This window comes from Seriola dumerili, unplaced genomic scaffold, assembly GCF_002260705.1.
Source record: "Seriola dumerili isolate Sdu_G_001 unplaced genomic scaffold, Sdu_1.0 BDQW01000581.1, whole genome shotgun sequence".
Classification (NCBI taxonomy): domain Eukaryota; kingdom Metazoa; phylum Chordata; class Actinopteri; order Carangiformes; family Carangidae; genus Seriola; species Seriola dumerili.
The window spans coordinates 304,854-323,221 of NW_019174836.1; the positions used below are offsets into that span (position 1 = coordinate 304,854).

An 18,368-nucleotide genomic window follows, 5' to 3' on the forward strand; every position below is an offset into this window, starting at 1 on the left:
TGTGTCCTCTTTGAATGAGAGAAGCTGAAACACGTGGTTTCTTTGAGGCAGCTCTGTGTGTGCATGTGTATGTTTTGAGTGTGTGTGCCGCTTTTGTCTGTTGTGTGTGCACTTACAGCAGTAGCTGTTTTTTTGTGCCTCAAAATGAGGACCAGATCTTTTCCAACCCTGGCAAATTGCAAAGCTAGATGTTTTATTTTGATATGCCACTCCATGGATCCGTGCAGAGGTGTTCTGCCTTTGATCTGTCGCTGCTAACATTTCTCTCTGTACTGGGCGACCATTCGTTCCTTATGGCCTGGCCCAGCACTCATATGGTGTGTGTGTGTGTGTGTGTGTGTGTGTGTGTGTGTGTGTGTGTGTGTGTGTGTGTGTGTGTGTGTGTGTGGTGGGGGGGGTGTTTAAAATAAGAGAATAGAAAGATATAGATTGGAAGAGTGAGTACAGGAGGTGGGTACGGAGAAAAGGAGGAGTGGAAAAGTGTTAAGGAAGGCCATGCTAACGCTATCAAGGGCTCTTTTCTTCTCAGGGTTGGGGTTGGTCTGTGGCGCCGGGCATTCTGGGTACCCGTAGGGGTCAGGAGAAGCAAGTGTGAGCAACATTTGTACAGATGTTGTGTTATTTTTATAGCTCTCCTCCATTTGCTGGGTGGCATTTCCTTCAGTGTTAACAACCAGGTTAACTGCACACAGACGCGCTCAGGGACTCCAGCCAATTTTTTTATTGTTACGCTAACTCAAGCAATTTTTCTCTCCCTACCCCCCCAGCACCCCACCCCCCATCACAAAAAAAACCCTACTCCTTTCTTCATCTACCTAACCCCATGAGTCCAGCTTCACCCCCAAACCTCTCCCTGCCTCCGTGAAGAAGGGATTTATGGTTCCTAGAAGGCAGAGTGACAGAGTGGTGTGCTGTAATGGTTTTACCTCTCAGGAGGTAGCAATGCTAAGCTACACTCCTCTGCTTCCACATGGGAGGGTGAAAGTAACGGCCCTGAGCGAGACAGCCATTCTTGTCTACATACTGACCACAGCCATCACAGCAAATGACTGAAACAGAGCTTGGGAACCATCTGCAAATAGATAGAAATGTGGGTTTGGTCTGAGAGTGACAGTTAAGCTATATTAATGGAGTGAATATGGTTCTGACAAAGTACTTTGGTATCAGTAATCTTATGATATATTTGGGCATTACTGTTGGTGTTTTCAATTATGGGTTTGTGAGCATAAACAAAGTCTACAACCACACTAGCGGCTCTGTGAGGCTATACTTTGGCACAGCAGTGCTTTAAGCTAGAATGCTAGCATCAGCATGCTAACATGCTCACATATAGTCACACTGACAAACTGAAATTTGAACTTGAATGAAAAGTATCAGCAAAGTTATTGCACTTCATCTTGATGGGAACTTGAATGTCTGTACCAGATTTCATGGTAATCCACTCAGTAATTGTTTAGATATTTCACTAAAACCACAAAAGTGAACCTCATTGCTCGACAGGAAAAGTCAAGGGCTAACCAAAGTCAAAAGGAGTCATACTCTGAGTACCATGAATGTCTGTACAAAATTTTACAGCAATCTATCCAATAGTTTTTGAGATACTTCAGTCTGGACCTACCGGTAAGTGGTAAACTAAACAACAGACTGACATTACTTAAAAAAAAACAAAAAAAACACTAATAATGGTGATATCACATTCATTCATTTTACTCAGCTGAAACTGTCAAAAAGTAAAGCATTCTTTAAGCAACACTACTGAACACAAAATGTCTAATTTAGAATGAAGAGGACTTGTAAGCACTTTTGTCAGCAGCAGCTGCTTCTTGACAGAAAAGCGCTGCAAGGCCCCCATCAGAAATTTATTCAGAGTGGTCAGGACATTGAGCCTGAGGTTGGCCAGCCAATATCTACTGTATGTAAAGGGAGAAGCTGATTCAGCATTTTCCATGTTTTAATGTGGCATGATAATTCTGGGAAGCTGTGATGAGAGGTACGGGAATTTTCAGAAAGGCGACCAGTGTTTCACTTGTTGATTTTTCTTTGGTTGGAAAGAGAGAGGGACTAATATTTGACTCTTATTTTGAAAGCTGCTCCGTTCTCTTGCACTCATGCATGTGTATAAATAAGCATGTCTGTGGTCAGCTCACCTGTAGAATGTTTTGGTTCAACATGTCCTGTTTCCACAATACCTTTTTGTGTCCAATGTATACTTGACGGCAGCATTATGATTTCCTATGCAAGCTCCACCTAATTTTTTTTCCCCTCAATTGCACTTTTTCCATTCACTAATTATTCCATTTTCAAATTTCAAAATTTGGCTTCGCCAAGTATAAATGTGAAAGGCCTAATTAAACCTCTAAAATGCATGTATCTGAAAGTTGTGTTTTAAGAGAATGCAACAGAGCAAAACTTAATTATGGTATCAACATTAATTCATCTCCTCTCTCCTATTTGCAGTTGACTCGTCAGAGGCTAGTGGATGCAGATGGAATCATCAACCCTGGGGCTTTCTACATCTACCTAACTGCCTGGGTCAGCAATGATCCTGTGGCGTACGCTGCCTCGCAGGCCAACATTCGCCCACACCCTCCCGAGTGGCTCCACGACCGTACTGACTCCATGCCCGAGACACGCCTCAGCAGTAAGTCAGCATGCCATAAGTTCACAAAATGTGGTAGAATTGCAAACAGGATGCCTGACAGTATAATGCAGTAGAGTTTTTCTTTCACCTAAGAAAGGAAATTTCAATAATAATGTTGTTAGCTCCAACAAATGAAGCATTGCAAAAATTTGAAATGTTGAAGTTCATACCTGCTTCATGGTACAGCTGAACAAATTGCATTTACAAACCCTAACTGAAACTTTAAGCCTAACTTTTGTGGGGCTCATTGGTCTCTGTGACTTTATTCAGGTTCCATAAGACGGCTGCTACATATGAGCACTGTTTACCTCTTGTGGTTTGAGTTATTGCTCCTTGTCTGCCTCTTAGCTTTAAAAGAGGTTGTAGACTTTACTGTACCACTGCGGTGTGTGTGTGCGTTTGTGTATGTGTGAGCTCAGGTTGCAGGGCTGAGGACCAAGACACGGCTCACTGTGGTTCTTCTAATGGTGCCTGTGGTGAATGCTATAATCCTGGCTACCATGGGGCCTTGCATTACACATACACACACACACACACACACACACACACACACACACACACACACACACACACACACAAGCACACACACACACACACACACACACACACATACACACGCAGGCACACACGCACAAACATTATTAAAACTCAGTGACCCCAAACACTACACACACCCTGTTCTCATTTCCCTACCACACACACAGACTGTAACTCACATAAAAAAGTACAGTCATGTTGTTGTTTGATTGTAGCCGGTGATTTGGTACAAGTCAGGAAGTGCTCCACGGGGGAGGAAAATGATTGGATAACAAGGAGAGACTGGGTTTGGGTGGGAGGCACAATTGGATAACAAGCAGGAAGTCCTTTACAGGGAGGGAATATGATTGGATAAGCAGTGTGAAGTGCTTGGCTGTGCGGGAGCTCCCCGGAGCAGATTGGTGTTGGCTGAAAGCCAACTTGTATCCTAATAGAAATTTATAGTTGAGATTATAATGGGCCAAACCATGTTAGCAAGTGCTCCTGTCTGACCCTACAGGCACTGTGGGATATACACACTCACACACTCACACCAACACCAGACAGAGCAAAAACATGTTTTTTTATAAGTAAAAGGATAGATAGATAGATAGATAGATAGTTTCAGAGTAAGTCTTTCGATATGCCATATGCAGAAATGTGTTATTAATTACACTGCAAGCAAAAATCTGAATAAATACAGTGTTTTGTTAGCGCCAAAGATGACTTCATAGCAGAATGACAGGCAGGTATGCGTGTTTATGCATCTATATTATGCTTTACGTGGCGGTGCTAAGTTTAGGGTGTGGTAATGGTGGTGATTCTGACATTGTAATTACCGTGAATCAACGTTAGCTCTGACACTCTGCTGTGTCTGGAACTGATAGGCCCTCATTAGCCAGGCTGGGCCACAGACTGGCTGGGTTTGAGTCAATGGAGCTCTGTTTCACACTGCTCCGCCCACCCCCGCCACACACACACACACACACACACACACACACACACACACACACACGCACCCGCATGCACGCACACTTGCCCACAGATGTAGCTGCTCTTGGAACAAGGTTGGATTAGGGAGGGAAAGCCTTGATATTGGTGGTTTGGCTAAAGAGTCCAAAATTATTTCTGCAGATACACTAAATGATCAGAGCCTAATGCTATTTAATCAGAATAGACAAATATCATCTGCAGATGTCATCGTTGCTGCTGATGATTTATCTGATTACTTCCTTAATGTTCCTCAGTAATCTCTTCCTCTAAATTGGACTTTCATCATCTTGTAAGGCCACATGGCTTCTGCTTCCAAAAAGCAAAATCATCATCAGTTGCTAATAAAAATGATCTGGTGATTACAGCTAAATTAATATCAAGTTGTATCATTTTTTTTTTTTACGTCCTAACAAATGACCTTTCCTTTCATTGTCTCTCCATTCAGTCCCGGCCGCCGAGCCCATCGAATACGCACAGTTCCCCTTCTACCTCAACGGGCTCCGGGAGACGCCGCAGTTTGTGGAGGCCATCGAGAGCGTGCGGGCTATATGCAGCAACTACAGCCGACAAGGCCTGCCCTCCTACCCCAACGGCTACCCTTTCTTGTTCTGGGAACAGTATGTTAGTCTGCGCCACTGGCTCCTGCTGTCCATCAGTGTCGTGCTCGCCTGTACCTTTCTGGTCTGTGCCCTCTTCCTGCTCAACCCATGGACCGCCGGCATCATAGTGAGTGTTGGATGAAACAAGCAGACAGTAGACAACACACTTTGATAAGCATAACATATTGCTGGTTTGATAGGTTAATGGATTATGTTACAAGCAGGCCCATTGCTTAACATGGACAGAAAGAAATTAATTTTTTCCTGCTTTCCTCCCTTGCTTTCCTGATTCAATGTGTGGTCCAGAGGGCATCTCAGAGAGGAGAGAGTCGGAAGGGAGAAGGGGCTGCTGTGTGTTATTGTAGCCCAGTCACCAGTGTTTATCTTGTGCTGTTTTGTTAGGGCCACTCTGTTTAGTCTAGTCCAACACTCCCAGACACCAACGCTGAAATAAATGGGGAAAGGACACAAAGTTGCTCAGGCAACTCGCTCCCACTCTAAACCTATAAAAAGTTTGATTTTATTTCCATCCTCCTCCTCTCGCAAGTTTCCAAGGATACATGCAAACACACGTTCACATACGCAGGCAAGCACACAGACACTCAATTGGAGCACACACACAGACATGTATATACTTGCACACATACAGTATGAACGTGTAAACACACAGGTACATAATTCACACAGAAACACATACACGGAGCGCTCTGGTTTTTCTCTCTGGTGGGTTGTATTTTACGACAGGCAGTGGCCAGGCCACCCGAGCCCTTAAACAGAGGAGGAGGGGACCTCATGTTCATCCTTCAGGCTTTACTAGCAAGATCAAAAGACAAGTTATAGAGAGGCGTTAAGTTTAACCATTTAGTCTTTCCAGGACCAGACCACTGCTAGCCCTACAATGTCAAACCCTCAAACTTTAAGCCCTCTTAAACCCTCTTAGCTGTTTTCCCTGAAACACATCTTAACCACATAGACAGAGGCCTTGTTTAAACCTTGTTTAGATTTATACAGATTTATTCTAATCCACTTGATATTGATTGCTGTTTACACTTCTCATTAGAATGGGTCTCATGAGTGAGTCATGTAGAGTGATCGCTTGTGATCTGGTTTTGCTTCCTGTCCATCTTCTTGATTGACATTTGATTACATCTGTGGGAAAACTGAACTAAAAGACAAAAAATAAATAAATACAGGTTCATCCTTCAAAATTTTGCCAAAGTTGTCTGTCACGGGATATGTAGGAAGAACCAAGTCTGCTAAGATCTTAAAAGCCTAAAATAGTCAAGTTTAGTTTCAAGTTCAATTCCCTGAATGTGATCCGGACCAAATGTTTTTTCAATATATATATATATATATATATAAAGTGTAAACTGAGACACTCACACACAAGCACCGCACACAAATACCCCCTCATGGACACACATGTGCATACTCTGTGCTTGCTCACTTATATATGCACCCACATACATACATACACATACAGCTCCTTCCCGTGCCCACCTCAACCCTCTTCAAAGGATTTGGGCCCCATGTAACCTGACACCTGTCAGCTGATAATGGCATTTACTCCCAGCTCCTGTCCCGGTCTACTCTGAAGCCTCCACTTACACACACACACACACACACACACACACACACACACACACACACATTTCACCCACATGTAACAGATCCATAAGCTATAAGACAGAGATACTTGCACATATCGTCCTCTTGTATTATTGCTGCCTATCTGTCTTGTGTACATTCAAAGTCCAGGTCAGCTGTAAATTCACACAGCATGCGCAGAGAATAATATTTTATTTACTATAGACCAAAAATGTAGAAGATTATTTCCATTTATGGTAATTCCACCCACTATACTTACATGTTTTCCAGCTCTACAACACTAGATAGTAGAAAAATGCTTGTAAGGAATGCTTTATACAGATCAACGTCTTCTTCAAACTGAAGCTGTGGGCTGATTAAGTACACAAACATATATATATTTTATTTAAATTTATTTTATTCAGCCTGAACCGACCCCATTTCTGTTCTGTCCTGTGTTTGATTGAACATATAAAATCACTTTTCTTAGAGATTTATCAACCCCCTTCCTTTCTAACAGAAACTCCTCCTTTCCCTTCAGGTGTTGGTGCTGTCTCTCATGACCGTAGAGCTGTTTGGCTTCATGGGGCTGATGGGAATCAAGCTGAGTGCCGTCCCCGTGGTCATTCTCATTGCCTCTGTGGGCATTGGAGTGGAGTTCACCGTCCATGTGGCCCTGGTAGGTTTAGACACTAGCTCACACATACGAATCGTTAATACTCTAATGCAGTTTACCAGTGAGAATGGTAATGTCCTCAATAATGTCAGCAAATACTAAATAGAAGTTTAGAATTTGAATGGTTTTGAAACGGTGAACCCATTGATAATGAGACATCAACGTGTTTGTGTGTGTTGTAGGCGTTCCTGACTGCCATAGGGGATCGTCACAAGCGGGCAGTGCTTGCACTGGAGCACATGTTTGCTCCGGTGCTCGATGGAGCCTTTTCCACCTTATTAGGTGTCCTAATGCTTGCGGGCTCTGAGTTTGACTTTATCGTCAGGTGAGTCCAAGTCAAACCTGGTTAGAAAAGGCTAAATTCATTTAGCCTGACACAGGATCGCACCTCCAGAGGTTAATGTATGGCGTCTATGTGGCATCAGTAGACTGTTGAGACCATGCCTCAACCTGTGTGTCACACAGGAATCTACCTGAGATACAAATCATGCATGAAGGCCGCTCTCCTCTTCTGTTCCCTCCCTCTATCTCTTTCTTGTCTTCCACCCACATCTCCATTTCATACCCCCTCTCTGTAAACCTGTAAACCTCATCCTTTTTCCAGCTACCATACAGATACCTGCTTTTTTTTTGTCCATTTCTGGGGGCTTGATCTCCAAGAAACTTCATGAACAAGGCCTTTATCTTTCTCCAACCTCTCCCTCCCCTTGTGTCTTTGCTTTCATCCTCCTCTTCTCCCCCTTAATGTCTCTCATGCCTGACATTTTAGGGGAAACCAGGGAAAGGATGGAGAGTTGAAGGTCAGGAGAAAGAGGAGGAGGGCTAGGAGGGAGTAGACGAAGAAGCAGAGGGAAGCAAAGTGAAAAAGGGCAAGGGGGGGGGGGGGGAACAGGAAAGTCCTCTGGCTTTTGTAATCTCCTTCAGCTAGTTTAACTGCTCTCGCTAGACATTTATAAGCATGGGAAGGAGTAACAGGGTGGGGGGCAAGAGGGCAGTTGTGGAAAGACAGGAGAAGTGGAAATTAAAGCCGACACTCTGTGGGGGCGCTGCGCCGGTGGCTCCTTTTGTGTGTGTGTCCTCTCGTAAGAATCAGACAGAAAGGTAGCGACCAGCCGCCATACGAGGGAGGAAAATTAATGATTCTGTACATTCTCAAGCCTGGAGGATTATGAGAAGTTTCCACTGAGCTCAGTGTATAATTTAAAGTCTTGTATGGTCTTACGTGGCTGCATATACACACATTCTTGGTAGCAGCTAGATGAGGTAGCTATATAATTAGTTTGACCTGCTCCTTTTAAGAAAAAGGGAGCACTGAAGTCCATGTGATCTGCAAGCACACAAACTCTGTCATGTGCTCATGCATGCACAAGCACACAATCACACACAGTACCCCTCATATGCACACACACATGCATGCGCACACACACACACACGCACACTCGAGCCTGCGCCCTGACCTTGTAATCATGGGGGTCAATGATGGCGTGCCTGCCAGTGAGAGCGCACACAGATACACACTCAAGAGATACACATACAAACAGACACACATACACACACAAACACAGGGAGGCCTATAGACTTTCTCTCCTCACCTCCAGTGGTGTGCTCTGGTTTCTGGCTCAGTCGCGGGCCTCCATTTAAAGGTTCTGCTGTTGTCTGAGCAAACAAAGCAGCGCCCCAAGACGGTGCAATAACAACAGGCCCAGCTCGTATTTTTCTGCTTGCGCCGAAAGAAATGTTTCCCTGACTTTCCCCCCGTCAGCCCTGTGAATGTTTTCACTCTAAACAGCCTAGCGGGGGCACTCAGCCTGGTATGTGGGCCGCACGCGTGCATGTGTAGGCCTACATGTATGTCCATATATGTGTCCAAAGGTGACGTGGCGTTTGTCCATCCTGGTGCGTATGGGGAATCTAAACCGTACACAATTATTTCAGTTCCACTTATAAAAACAGTTCTGATAATCTAATAAAAGCATGATGAAGGATGGGTTGGTGGGCTTTAAATGCTGCATAAATGTAAGGTGTGTGCGTGTGTGTACACCCACATCACTGATCAGGTGCTTTCTGTATTTGTCCGTTTACCTGAAGGGTGCAAATGCCATGTGCATTAGTATAATGTGCATTGTTCTTTTTGAATTAATCTAAGTAGGAAAACAACAACAGACTTGATTTAGAGGATGTATTCTATCCTTGAATTGATTCATCTTGTGATAATCCATCTGTCTACCCAACGCACTACCGGCTGAGCTCACAACGTGAAGTCCTGTTCTCAGGTCACATCAACGTTCCCGCGACAGCACTGTGTAAAAATAACTCTAGCTTGGTCTCGTCGTTGCTGCTTCCACATGGGAAGTGAGGCCACCCATGCTGGATAGACAAGGACCTGTGCTCCTCACTTGTGGCCCCCCCACCCCCACCCCTTCATGGTTCATCAGTGTGTCCCTGATAACCTGAGAGCTTCCACTGGAGAACTAAGTGAGGAGGAAAGCCTTCCCTAATGAAGGGAGTTGGATTGGACAGGGAGGGAGATTGGGGGGTCTTACCTGATACATTGGAGATTTAATTAGACGGAGGGGATTGTGGAGTGGCCGGGAATTTCACAGGGGCTTAGCTGGAAAGGAGGGAGAGAAAAGTGAGGCAGGCAGAGAAGAGAGAAAAAGAAATAAAAGAGAGGGAGAGAGGCCAGGCAGGGGTGGCGCTCTGAGGGTCCCCTTCTCTTCTTCCTAGACTAAATTGTTTAAATTCTATACCCTTCACTTCATTTGTTTGCTTCTCCCTCTCTCTCTCTTTTAGAGCCGGAGAGGAGAGAGAGGCCCCTGTCCTCTTTTGCCCCCCACCCCCCAACAGCAGGCAGAGAAGAGAGAAAAAGAAATAAAAGAGAGGGAGAGAGGCCAGGCAGGGGTGGCGCTCTGAGGGTCCCCTTCTCTTCTTCCTAGACTAAATTGTTTAAATTCTATACCCTTCACTTCATTTGTTTGCTTCTCCCTCTCTCTCTCTCTTAGAGCCGGAGAGGAGAGAGAGGCCCCTGTCCTCTTTTGCCCCCCACCCCCTCTTACCCCTTCAACCCCCTCCCTCCACATTCCTCACTGCTTTGTTTTCTCCATGTTTGCTTATACACCACACACCCAAGAGAGAGTACCCTCGCCCCCAATAACCTCCCCTTCTTTTTTTTTTCTTTCCTCCTGTGCCTTTGAATTAACCAGCTCTGGCTAATTATGCTTCCCCTTTCTTTTCTCTCTGCGGCTTCTTTAAGACTAACCCTCTTTGGCAGGACTTAGAAACACACAAGGTACATTTCTGTTTTGCTCCTCAAAACCACAGTGCATGCCTGCCTGTCTGTGGGGGGGTTTATATATATGTGTGTGTTTAAGGAGTGGCTTGAGTGTCTTTGTGGAAGTATTATTTTGGGCATGTGTGATGGGTTGATCTTGCACGTCTCCCCACGTCTAAACCTCTGTGGTTTGCACAGGTATTTTCTTTGTTTATACGCTTGCTTTGTTTCTCTTCTTGTCTGTCTGTGCTGGTCTGAGCAACTTTGGGGTTTTTTTTTGTTCCCATCATCAAATTGCACAATTTGTTTGCTATATCTTATATTTTTAGTTAATGTTTTCATGTTGTATCACATAGGAAGTCAGAAGTTAATGGAATGATTTGCTTGTAGTGTGTTTCATCCTTACATGTTGCGTTTAGTTAAATTATGCCTCCCATTGAACTCTGTTTGCATGTGTGTTTTATTGCAGGTATTTCTTTGCTGTGTTGGCCATCCTCACAGTTCTTGGAGTCCTGAATGGATTGGTCCTTCTCCCAGTATTACTATCATACTTTGGACCCTATCCAGAGGTAAGAGATAAAAAAAATACAACTGCAAGAAAGTGGAATCTAAGTTAAGGATAAAAAGTGGATTTTTTTTTTTAATAAAAGTGATTCCTTACCTGGTCATACAAGGGCTTCTTCAACTGTTTTTTCCAAGCTGATGAACACCAGTTTCTTACTGCTGCCTCCTCTTACCTCCCAGGTATCACCAGTCGATGGTCGTAGCCGTTTACCCACCCCATCCCCAGAGGCCCCTCCTCACGTGGTTCACTTCTCAGTCCGTCCTCACCACACCACCGGGGCCACCACCACCACCTCTGGTGCAGCTTCAGACTCGTCTGACTCAGAATACAGCTCGAACACCACAGTGTCCGGTATAAGCCAGGAGCTACAGAACTACAACCTGCCCTCACGCAGAGTACCACCTCGAGCAGAGGAGCAGCAGTACCACCTCCAGACCAGCAGAGGCAGAGCAGCCAGGCCAGAGGAGGAGAGGAGAGCAGGATCAGGGCGTAGGCGCTCAGCCAGACAGCCTGACCCTCCGGCCTATACTGTGTCTTCGGTAAGAAAACATTCTCCATAGTGTGCTCATATGATTTTCTCTTGTTTCTCACATTACAGATATTAATATCTTATTATCTTGCTCTTCAGTCTGTCTCCTCTCAGGGTTGTGATTCTGGGCCGGGGGCAACTCATCGCCACAGCAGCAGGAACCCCAAGAGCCAGCTGCACTGGCAGGCCCCACCCCCAGCCCGCCCGCGCATGGACGCTTTTGAAACTGCTACTGAGGCTGGGGGCCATTATGGCTCACATGGCCATAGAGAACACTCAGCAGGCCACAGAGCCCGCTCTTCCCACAACCCACAACCTCACCACCTCCCTCATCACCACCCCAATCCCACCCCGTATTGCCAACCCATCACCACGGTAACAGCGTCAGCCTCAGTCACTGTCGCCGTTCACCCGGCCCCCATATCCAGCCAGAGCCCCCCCGCTTCCTCTTACCCAGGATACACTGCAACGGACAGTTACTGCCCATCAGGGCCGGAGGTGCCAGAGCCTGCCTTTCAGGACCCACATGTGCCACTGGAAACCCAGTTAGGGGCCAGAGGAGTCAAGGTGGAGGCCATGGAGCTCCAAGATTTGGAGTTTGAGGCAGCTGAGAGCAACCATGGCAGACGGGCTAGCTGAGGTGAGTTTTCAGCTACTTCAGGAAATCCATGTTTAGTTCAACAGTCTGTTTAGAAAGGTCATCATAAAGTACTGACACTACAATATCCTTTTTGTTTCCAGTTGTGGAGAACAGAAGTACAACGGCCAAAGATGGATTTCTCTGTATTACTAAGCAGCTGACCCGGTCTGGCACAGCCCAGCTCTGCATAGCCCAGCCTGGCTCACCTCCGGCCCTGAGCAGCGAGAAACTTGCCAGTGTTGCCGTCATGGTGCTCATTCTTACTGTAACCCAGTGGACTATTGTCTTAGATAATTCTATCTATATTTAAAAGATGTATACATATGTAAATATGAACAAAAAGTAGCTATAATTTTAGGAGCCGTACAACTCCTCATGTTAACAGACTGGGGCTGCCATTTTATATGGTGTGTGTGTGTGTGTGTGTGTGTGTGTGTGTGTGTGTGCGTGCGTGTGCGTGTGTGTGTGTGCGTGTGTGCGTGCATGTGTGTGTAAATGTGTGCATGTGTATGAGAGAGAGATAGATCTCTGATTACTGTTCACTCATCTGTGGATCTGTGCCATTAGGAAGCTTCATCTAGACAAAAATACCTGTCAGCATTCACTGTTGCTGCTCAAAATATTTTTTTAAAATAATATACATTTATAACTCTATGCAAATGTCTCTTTAAACAAAAGAAGTGATCTGTCTACGTATATGTGTGTGTACATGTGTCTGTGTGTAGTAGGTGTGTGTTGGGCTGTGTGATGTGAAACAGCCCCATTATTTTCTGGCTTATACATCAGATACATCCTCAGAACAGACTAACATTTACACTCATTTAAAACATGAGGGAAATTGTTAGAATTATCAAACAGGGCTATGGTATTTTTGTGTGTGTGTGTGTGTTTATGTGTGTGTGTTTATTATTGTATAAAGGTACGCATGTTAAACTATTAATTTTTTATCACAAACCTGTGGTAGTTATGAAACAATTACTGTTTAACTTGACACGCTATGCGTGCTATTTAAGATGAGCAGATATGAAGAAATTTTAAAGCTGTTTTGTTTTGTTTTGTTTGTTTAGTTATCGCCTCTGCATTGGAACCTGTTTCTGCTCTCAGCTTTGTTTCACTGTCTGTTAGGCTGCTCTCTGGTTGTATTTTACTGTAAGAGGTTATGTATTGTTTAACCCTAGCAGGCTGAAATCATGTTCTGTCTTGTATACTGACATACAAGCAGTAAACTCACCTCAGAAACTCACTCTGCCATTACAGGGACATTCACATTACTGATTCTGGAACAGGGTCAATACAGGGTGCTGACTCTGCTCCCTAAGTGATGATGTGTAGTGGATAAGCTAAAGCTCAGACTGTATACTGTATGACCCGATTCAACATCGCACTTGACTGCATTTAAACTTCATTTACAGGAATATCTCGCCTCAAGTAGCTCTTTATTTCTGTACAACCAATAAGCTAGTCCACACAGCCTGCTAAGGGCTAAGCCCTATATGGCCTGACGATGTGCTCCATGTGTGTCTCAATGTATATGTGTGTATAAACATTTATGTTTGTGTATGAGTCCATCCTCTTACTCTGTCTCAGCTCTCCTCTAGTGACAGTAAAGACAACTGGCCCCAATTTGGCCTCAGCCGTCCCCACTGACCTCAACTCATAAAAATCCACAACATAACGCCATGACACTAATTGGATGCCCCCCCACCCCCACCCCCCTCTACTGCCAAATGGCACAACCCAGAGCCTCAGGGGTCAGAGTTTACACCGCCAGCACCTCTCTCTACCAGCAATGGCCAATTTATATGTGCATGTGTGTCTATGTCTGCATGCATACCTGTAACCAACCCCCTGCACCCCCCACCCCTTCAGTTCCAGACTTAGGCCCCTTTGACCCCCTCACTCACCCCCTCCACACCTCAGTTTGCCTCCACTTTTACACTCTCACTTCCTGTAGAACACATGTAGCTCTTCCCAGAAGTCTTTGCAGTTTTCGTCCTTCTGTCCACCATGTTACGTCAGCTGCTTGCATGAAATAGGTTGTTCTGTTTGTTTTTCGTTTTGTTTTCTCCCAATGTCACATTGGCAGTAGCGGAGAGAATCATAGCTGGCAACTATTTTATTCATTTTTAAATGTTTTTCGTTTGTTTTTGTTTTCAATATTCAATTGCGATATTTATATTTTTGTAATATAAAACATGTTTTTTTCTTTCATTATTGTTGTGATGCCAGTGGATAACAAATGCAGGGATTTTTATGTCTATTGAAAAAAAACACTATTACAGTTTAATGTTTTTACATTAATGGAGTTTGATCTGTATAAAGTGCTTACTAATGTTAAATAGGAAAAAAAGAGTATATAACATTTTACACTACAGGTCTCATCATAGCTCTTAGAGGATTTTAAAAGGAAAAAAAATCAGTGGTTCTTCCAGACTGCCATTTTGGTCTCAGTTGGCGTGGATGTATGCTGTTTTCAGTTACAAAGATAAATGTATGCCATATAATTTATTTATATGAAAATTTATTTTTGTAGTGTACATAGTAGTTGTCAAGGTATTTGACAGAAGTATATTTTTAAAGAGTTTATATGTAATGATATACCATAACAGAAAAAAAAACCTTACAGTGCACACTTTCATTGCTAACTGTCTTGTGAGACAACATCAACACCTCCCCTTCAGTATTATGTTCCGATCCTTGGAGAGAGACAGCTGTTTCTATGGGTTTGTCAAAGGCTAGCCATGAAAGTAGAAAATTGTACTAGCTCTCTAAATATTAATGTTCAAACACTGATAGAATTCTAACAAATAAAAATATTATAACTTATTTGTCTCTTTGTTCATAACTTTAATAAATGGAAACTTAAAAAAAAACTGCTTTGGTCTGACTGTGAGTTGATTGTTTCAAAAGGGTTTTGTTTCTTTTAAAGGTTCAGTTTGACATTTTTTGTTTTGTTTTGTTTTATTTTGTTTTTTTGCTTTCTAGCAGAAAATTAGATGAGAAGTTTGACACGATCTAATGCCTGCATGGTAAATAAGAAGCTACATTCAGCAGCAGGTTAGCTTCACTTACAAAGACTGGGGAAAAGAGGAGAAACACGTCACCTGGCTCTATTCAAAGTAAAAAAAGAAGAGTTGTCAACCAGGAGTTCTGAAGCTCACTAATCAACATGAAGCTTTGTTTAATAGTGATAACCTTGTGTAAAAACTGCATGTTGTGGTGTTACAGGGTTATGTGCTGCACTATTTCATGGGTCAAGAGCACTTTGGTGTTAAATTGTGCTTTACATTTTGTCCTTTGTTTGTTTGCCCTTTTAGATTAAACAAACAAGTGCAAGGTGATAATTTCTGAGCTTTAGAGGTGCTGGTTGGTGGATTTTGATACTGTCGGTCAGAGTCAGGCTAGTAGTTTCCCCCTTTTTCGAGTCTTTGCGCTAAGCTAAACTAACTAGCTATCGTCTAACATCGCTCATCTAGGCCTCATAAGCATATTACCCAAAATATTAAACTATTCCTTTAATTTCTGATTTAAAATTCCACATACTTCATACACACTCTCTTTAATGAATAGTTGTTAATGACAGAAATGGGTTTTGCACTGTTTTAGTGACAGCCAGGTACTACAAACATCACCTCAATGCAAGTCAAAACATTTCTGGTGTTCCCTATTAAGCATTGCTACAGGTAAACACGACCTCCTCTCCCTCCCTCTCTTGTCCCACCTCCCTGCCCCTCCCTCCATCGTGTCCTGCAGTATAAAACCCTGACATCTGGTCTGGAGCCCTGCAGCCCTCCCCAACAGCCCACCCAGCTCCGCCCCTGCACCCCCCGCCTCCTCTCCCTGTTCCGTATGATTTTGATTGACAGCTTTATAGACTGCAAGGAAATTGGTTGTAGTTACAATACAGCTGGCCTGTTCGGTGTAATGAAAAAGGGCATGTGGCCTTGAGCTTGCTGCACTGATGGTGAGAGAGAGAGAGAGAGAGAGAGAGGGAGGGAGAGTGCCTTGTCAACTGTATGGGTGGCAGCTATTTATTCTCATTCTTGTCAGAGAAACTTTTAGACTCACCGTGCAGGAAACCTGCAACTGAAGCACTTAATGTATTGCCACATATTTCTGCAATGTAGATGAACACTTATGTTTTGCAAATATCCAGATGCAGCCTTTCTGTTGTTTCTACATACAAATAAGAGGATCCGTTGTCCCAAGCCAAAATCTCAACCTGAACCTCAAGGAGGCTGAGGAACTCACTGACCTTGGATCATCGGTTAGACCCAGGGAGTAGGCATGTCATTATCTTTTAAGGCCAATAAAGGCACACTACTCCGCTGCATGCTGTCCAACCAGTGCAAAGAAGATTGCTGGCTTCTTACAAATGACATGGTGTGTTTGGAAAGTTGGGTGGCAAGGTGTTGTGTGTCATGTTTTGAAGTTTTCTAACTGAGCTTGACATTTTTAGTCTGCTGCTCGATGAAAACACAGAGCCACAGGTGAGACTGCCGCAGGTGTTGCCCATGCGGATCATAATGTGGCAGTTAAAACCAAATTTAGGTTGTGGAATTCGAAGAGTGTGTCATTGTATTTTTATCTGACAATCTCTGTGTGCTTGAATATCCTTTAAAAAGTTTTGTTCCAGTGCATTAATGGATAACAGTTTGTGAAAACTTTCTGAAAGGTGAAATATCTGTGACCACCCCATGGTTGTTTGTGGGTGACATGGTTCAGGGAGTTCTAATGTTGTTAAGGTCTCTTTCACCAGCTCTCCCCTCATCTGCTCGAGGACCCCGGGTCACAAAACCAACACACACCCCTCCTCTGGCCCTGCCTTACCCTTTAACCCCCCCCTCACCTCTAGCTTCCTAACAAATACATATACGCACCCATGCACATACACTCAGGGGTGCCTTCAGAGGTGGAACTGCACATATTGTGAAGAGTGCTTCAATGAAGTTAACGAGCTCTGGGTTGTTAATGAATGACTGTTTCCTGTACCTGTCCTCTCAGCCAACAGAAAAGGGGTTGGAGGGAGAGAAAGACAGGCGGAGGACAAAAGAGGAAGAGAGAGGAGGCAATTAAGAAGTTCCTTCTCTCCTGGACTAATGGATTGTTCAGCCATGGCTTTCTGCCCAGACTGGCTGACAATGGAGCGGATATGCACTACACAACACTACTTCTTTTACTTAGTTATTTATTTTCTTCTTTTGCTTACTTACTTATCCATAACCTACATGTGTGAAGGGAATTGTACAAAGGAAGTTAATGATTCCTCTGTTCCAGTCCTTCTTTTCCATCCATCTCCCTCCTTCTGCCTCTTTCCATCCCTCAATCGAGCCCTGAAAGGCTTGTCCATCATCACCTGCCTGCAGAGCTAAACCCTCTAAGTGTATACTCTCCTCTACAAGAGTGATTGCTCTGTTGACATGACTGCATGGGACATACACACACACACACACACACACACACACTCTTGCCAAATCCAGGGCCAGATTTACACATTCTTATTTAAAAAAAGAAAAAACGAAAACAGAGTTTAAGAATAAATCTGCAGGAAGCATCACAGGGTGTGTTGATACGATTTCAGATCCAGATGAATGTGGGGTTTTACCCTTGAGGCCTCACAGACAGACCTTGAAAACCATTCAACTTTGGACTCGATCGTGTTTGCGCCTACAACATGCGCATGAAAAACCACAGTTTGCCTGATTGACATTAAAGCTTCTGCATGTTTCAAAATGTCAGATTTGCATGACAGCAAATTAATGCAGAACTAATAAGAACTGTGTCATATTGTGGCCAAATATTACTCTAATCATACCTTCGATGACTTTACATATGAGGACTAAACATTAATACAACAAGTTATTACTTTTGTAGTACTTGCTCCTCTGGACTTTTAAAAATGGTGCCAGTAGTGTATTTTTGCCTCAAAAGACGTATGACTGACATTTTTTGAATTTAAACCTGAACTTTGCTGTTTTAATACAATATCACTTACTTCACTATCATTATTGTGTGAGCTTCAAAGAAATATGAAAGTGCTGTAACATGAATGCTCTATGTTCATGATGTGTATTTAATTCATAATGCATTTCATAATTTCTTGTAATAAATAAATAAGATAAATAAGTTAATAAATAAATAAGTAATCTATTTCAAGTAAGGTTAAAAGTTCAATATGAGTTGATTTGATGTATAGTAAATTCATTTGTTATTGTTAAAATGTAGTGAGACATGAAACGGCTCATATCGCGAGAATGCGCCGTCACTTATGGCGGAAGTAACAGGTGAGAGGTCTCTTTTTTCTCACGGACTGCACACGAGCGTACACCGCTCACGGGGCTCCGGTGTTTA

General features: G+C 43.6%; 1 protein-coding gene across 2 annotated transcripts in view; it reads left to right on the forward strand.

Moving 5' to 3' along the window:
• ptch1 (patched 1) overlaps positions 1-13,693 on the forward strand; it is a 52,462-nt gene extending 38,769 nt beyond the window's left edge. For both annotated transcript variants that reach the window (XM_022764796.1, XM_022764795.1), the window contains exons 17-24: positions 2,458-2,641; positions 4,596-4,876; positions 6,878-7,015; positions 7,195-7,337; positions 10,753-10,852; positions 11,028-11,387; positions 11,477-12,017; positions 12,119-13,693. In XM_022764796.1, the coding sequence (XP_022620517.1) occupies positions 2,458-2,641; positions 4,596-4,876; positions 6,878-7,015; positions 7,195-7,337; positions 10,753-10,852; positions 11,028-11,387; positions 11,477-12,016 (1,746 nt within the window). In that variant the 3' untranslated portion in view covers position 12,017; positions 12,119-13,693. The remainder of the gene's footprint in view (positions 1-2,457; positions 2,642-4,595; positions 4,877-6,877; positions 7,016-7,194; positions 7,338-10,752; positions 10,853-11,027; positions 11,388-11,476; positions 12,018-12,118) is intronic.
• The last annotated feature ends 4,675 nt before the right edge of the window (positions 13,694-18,368 follow it).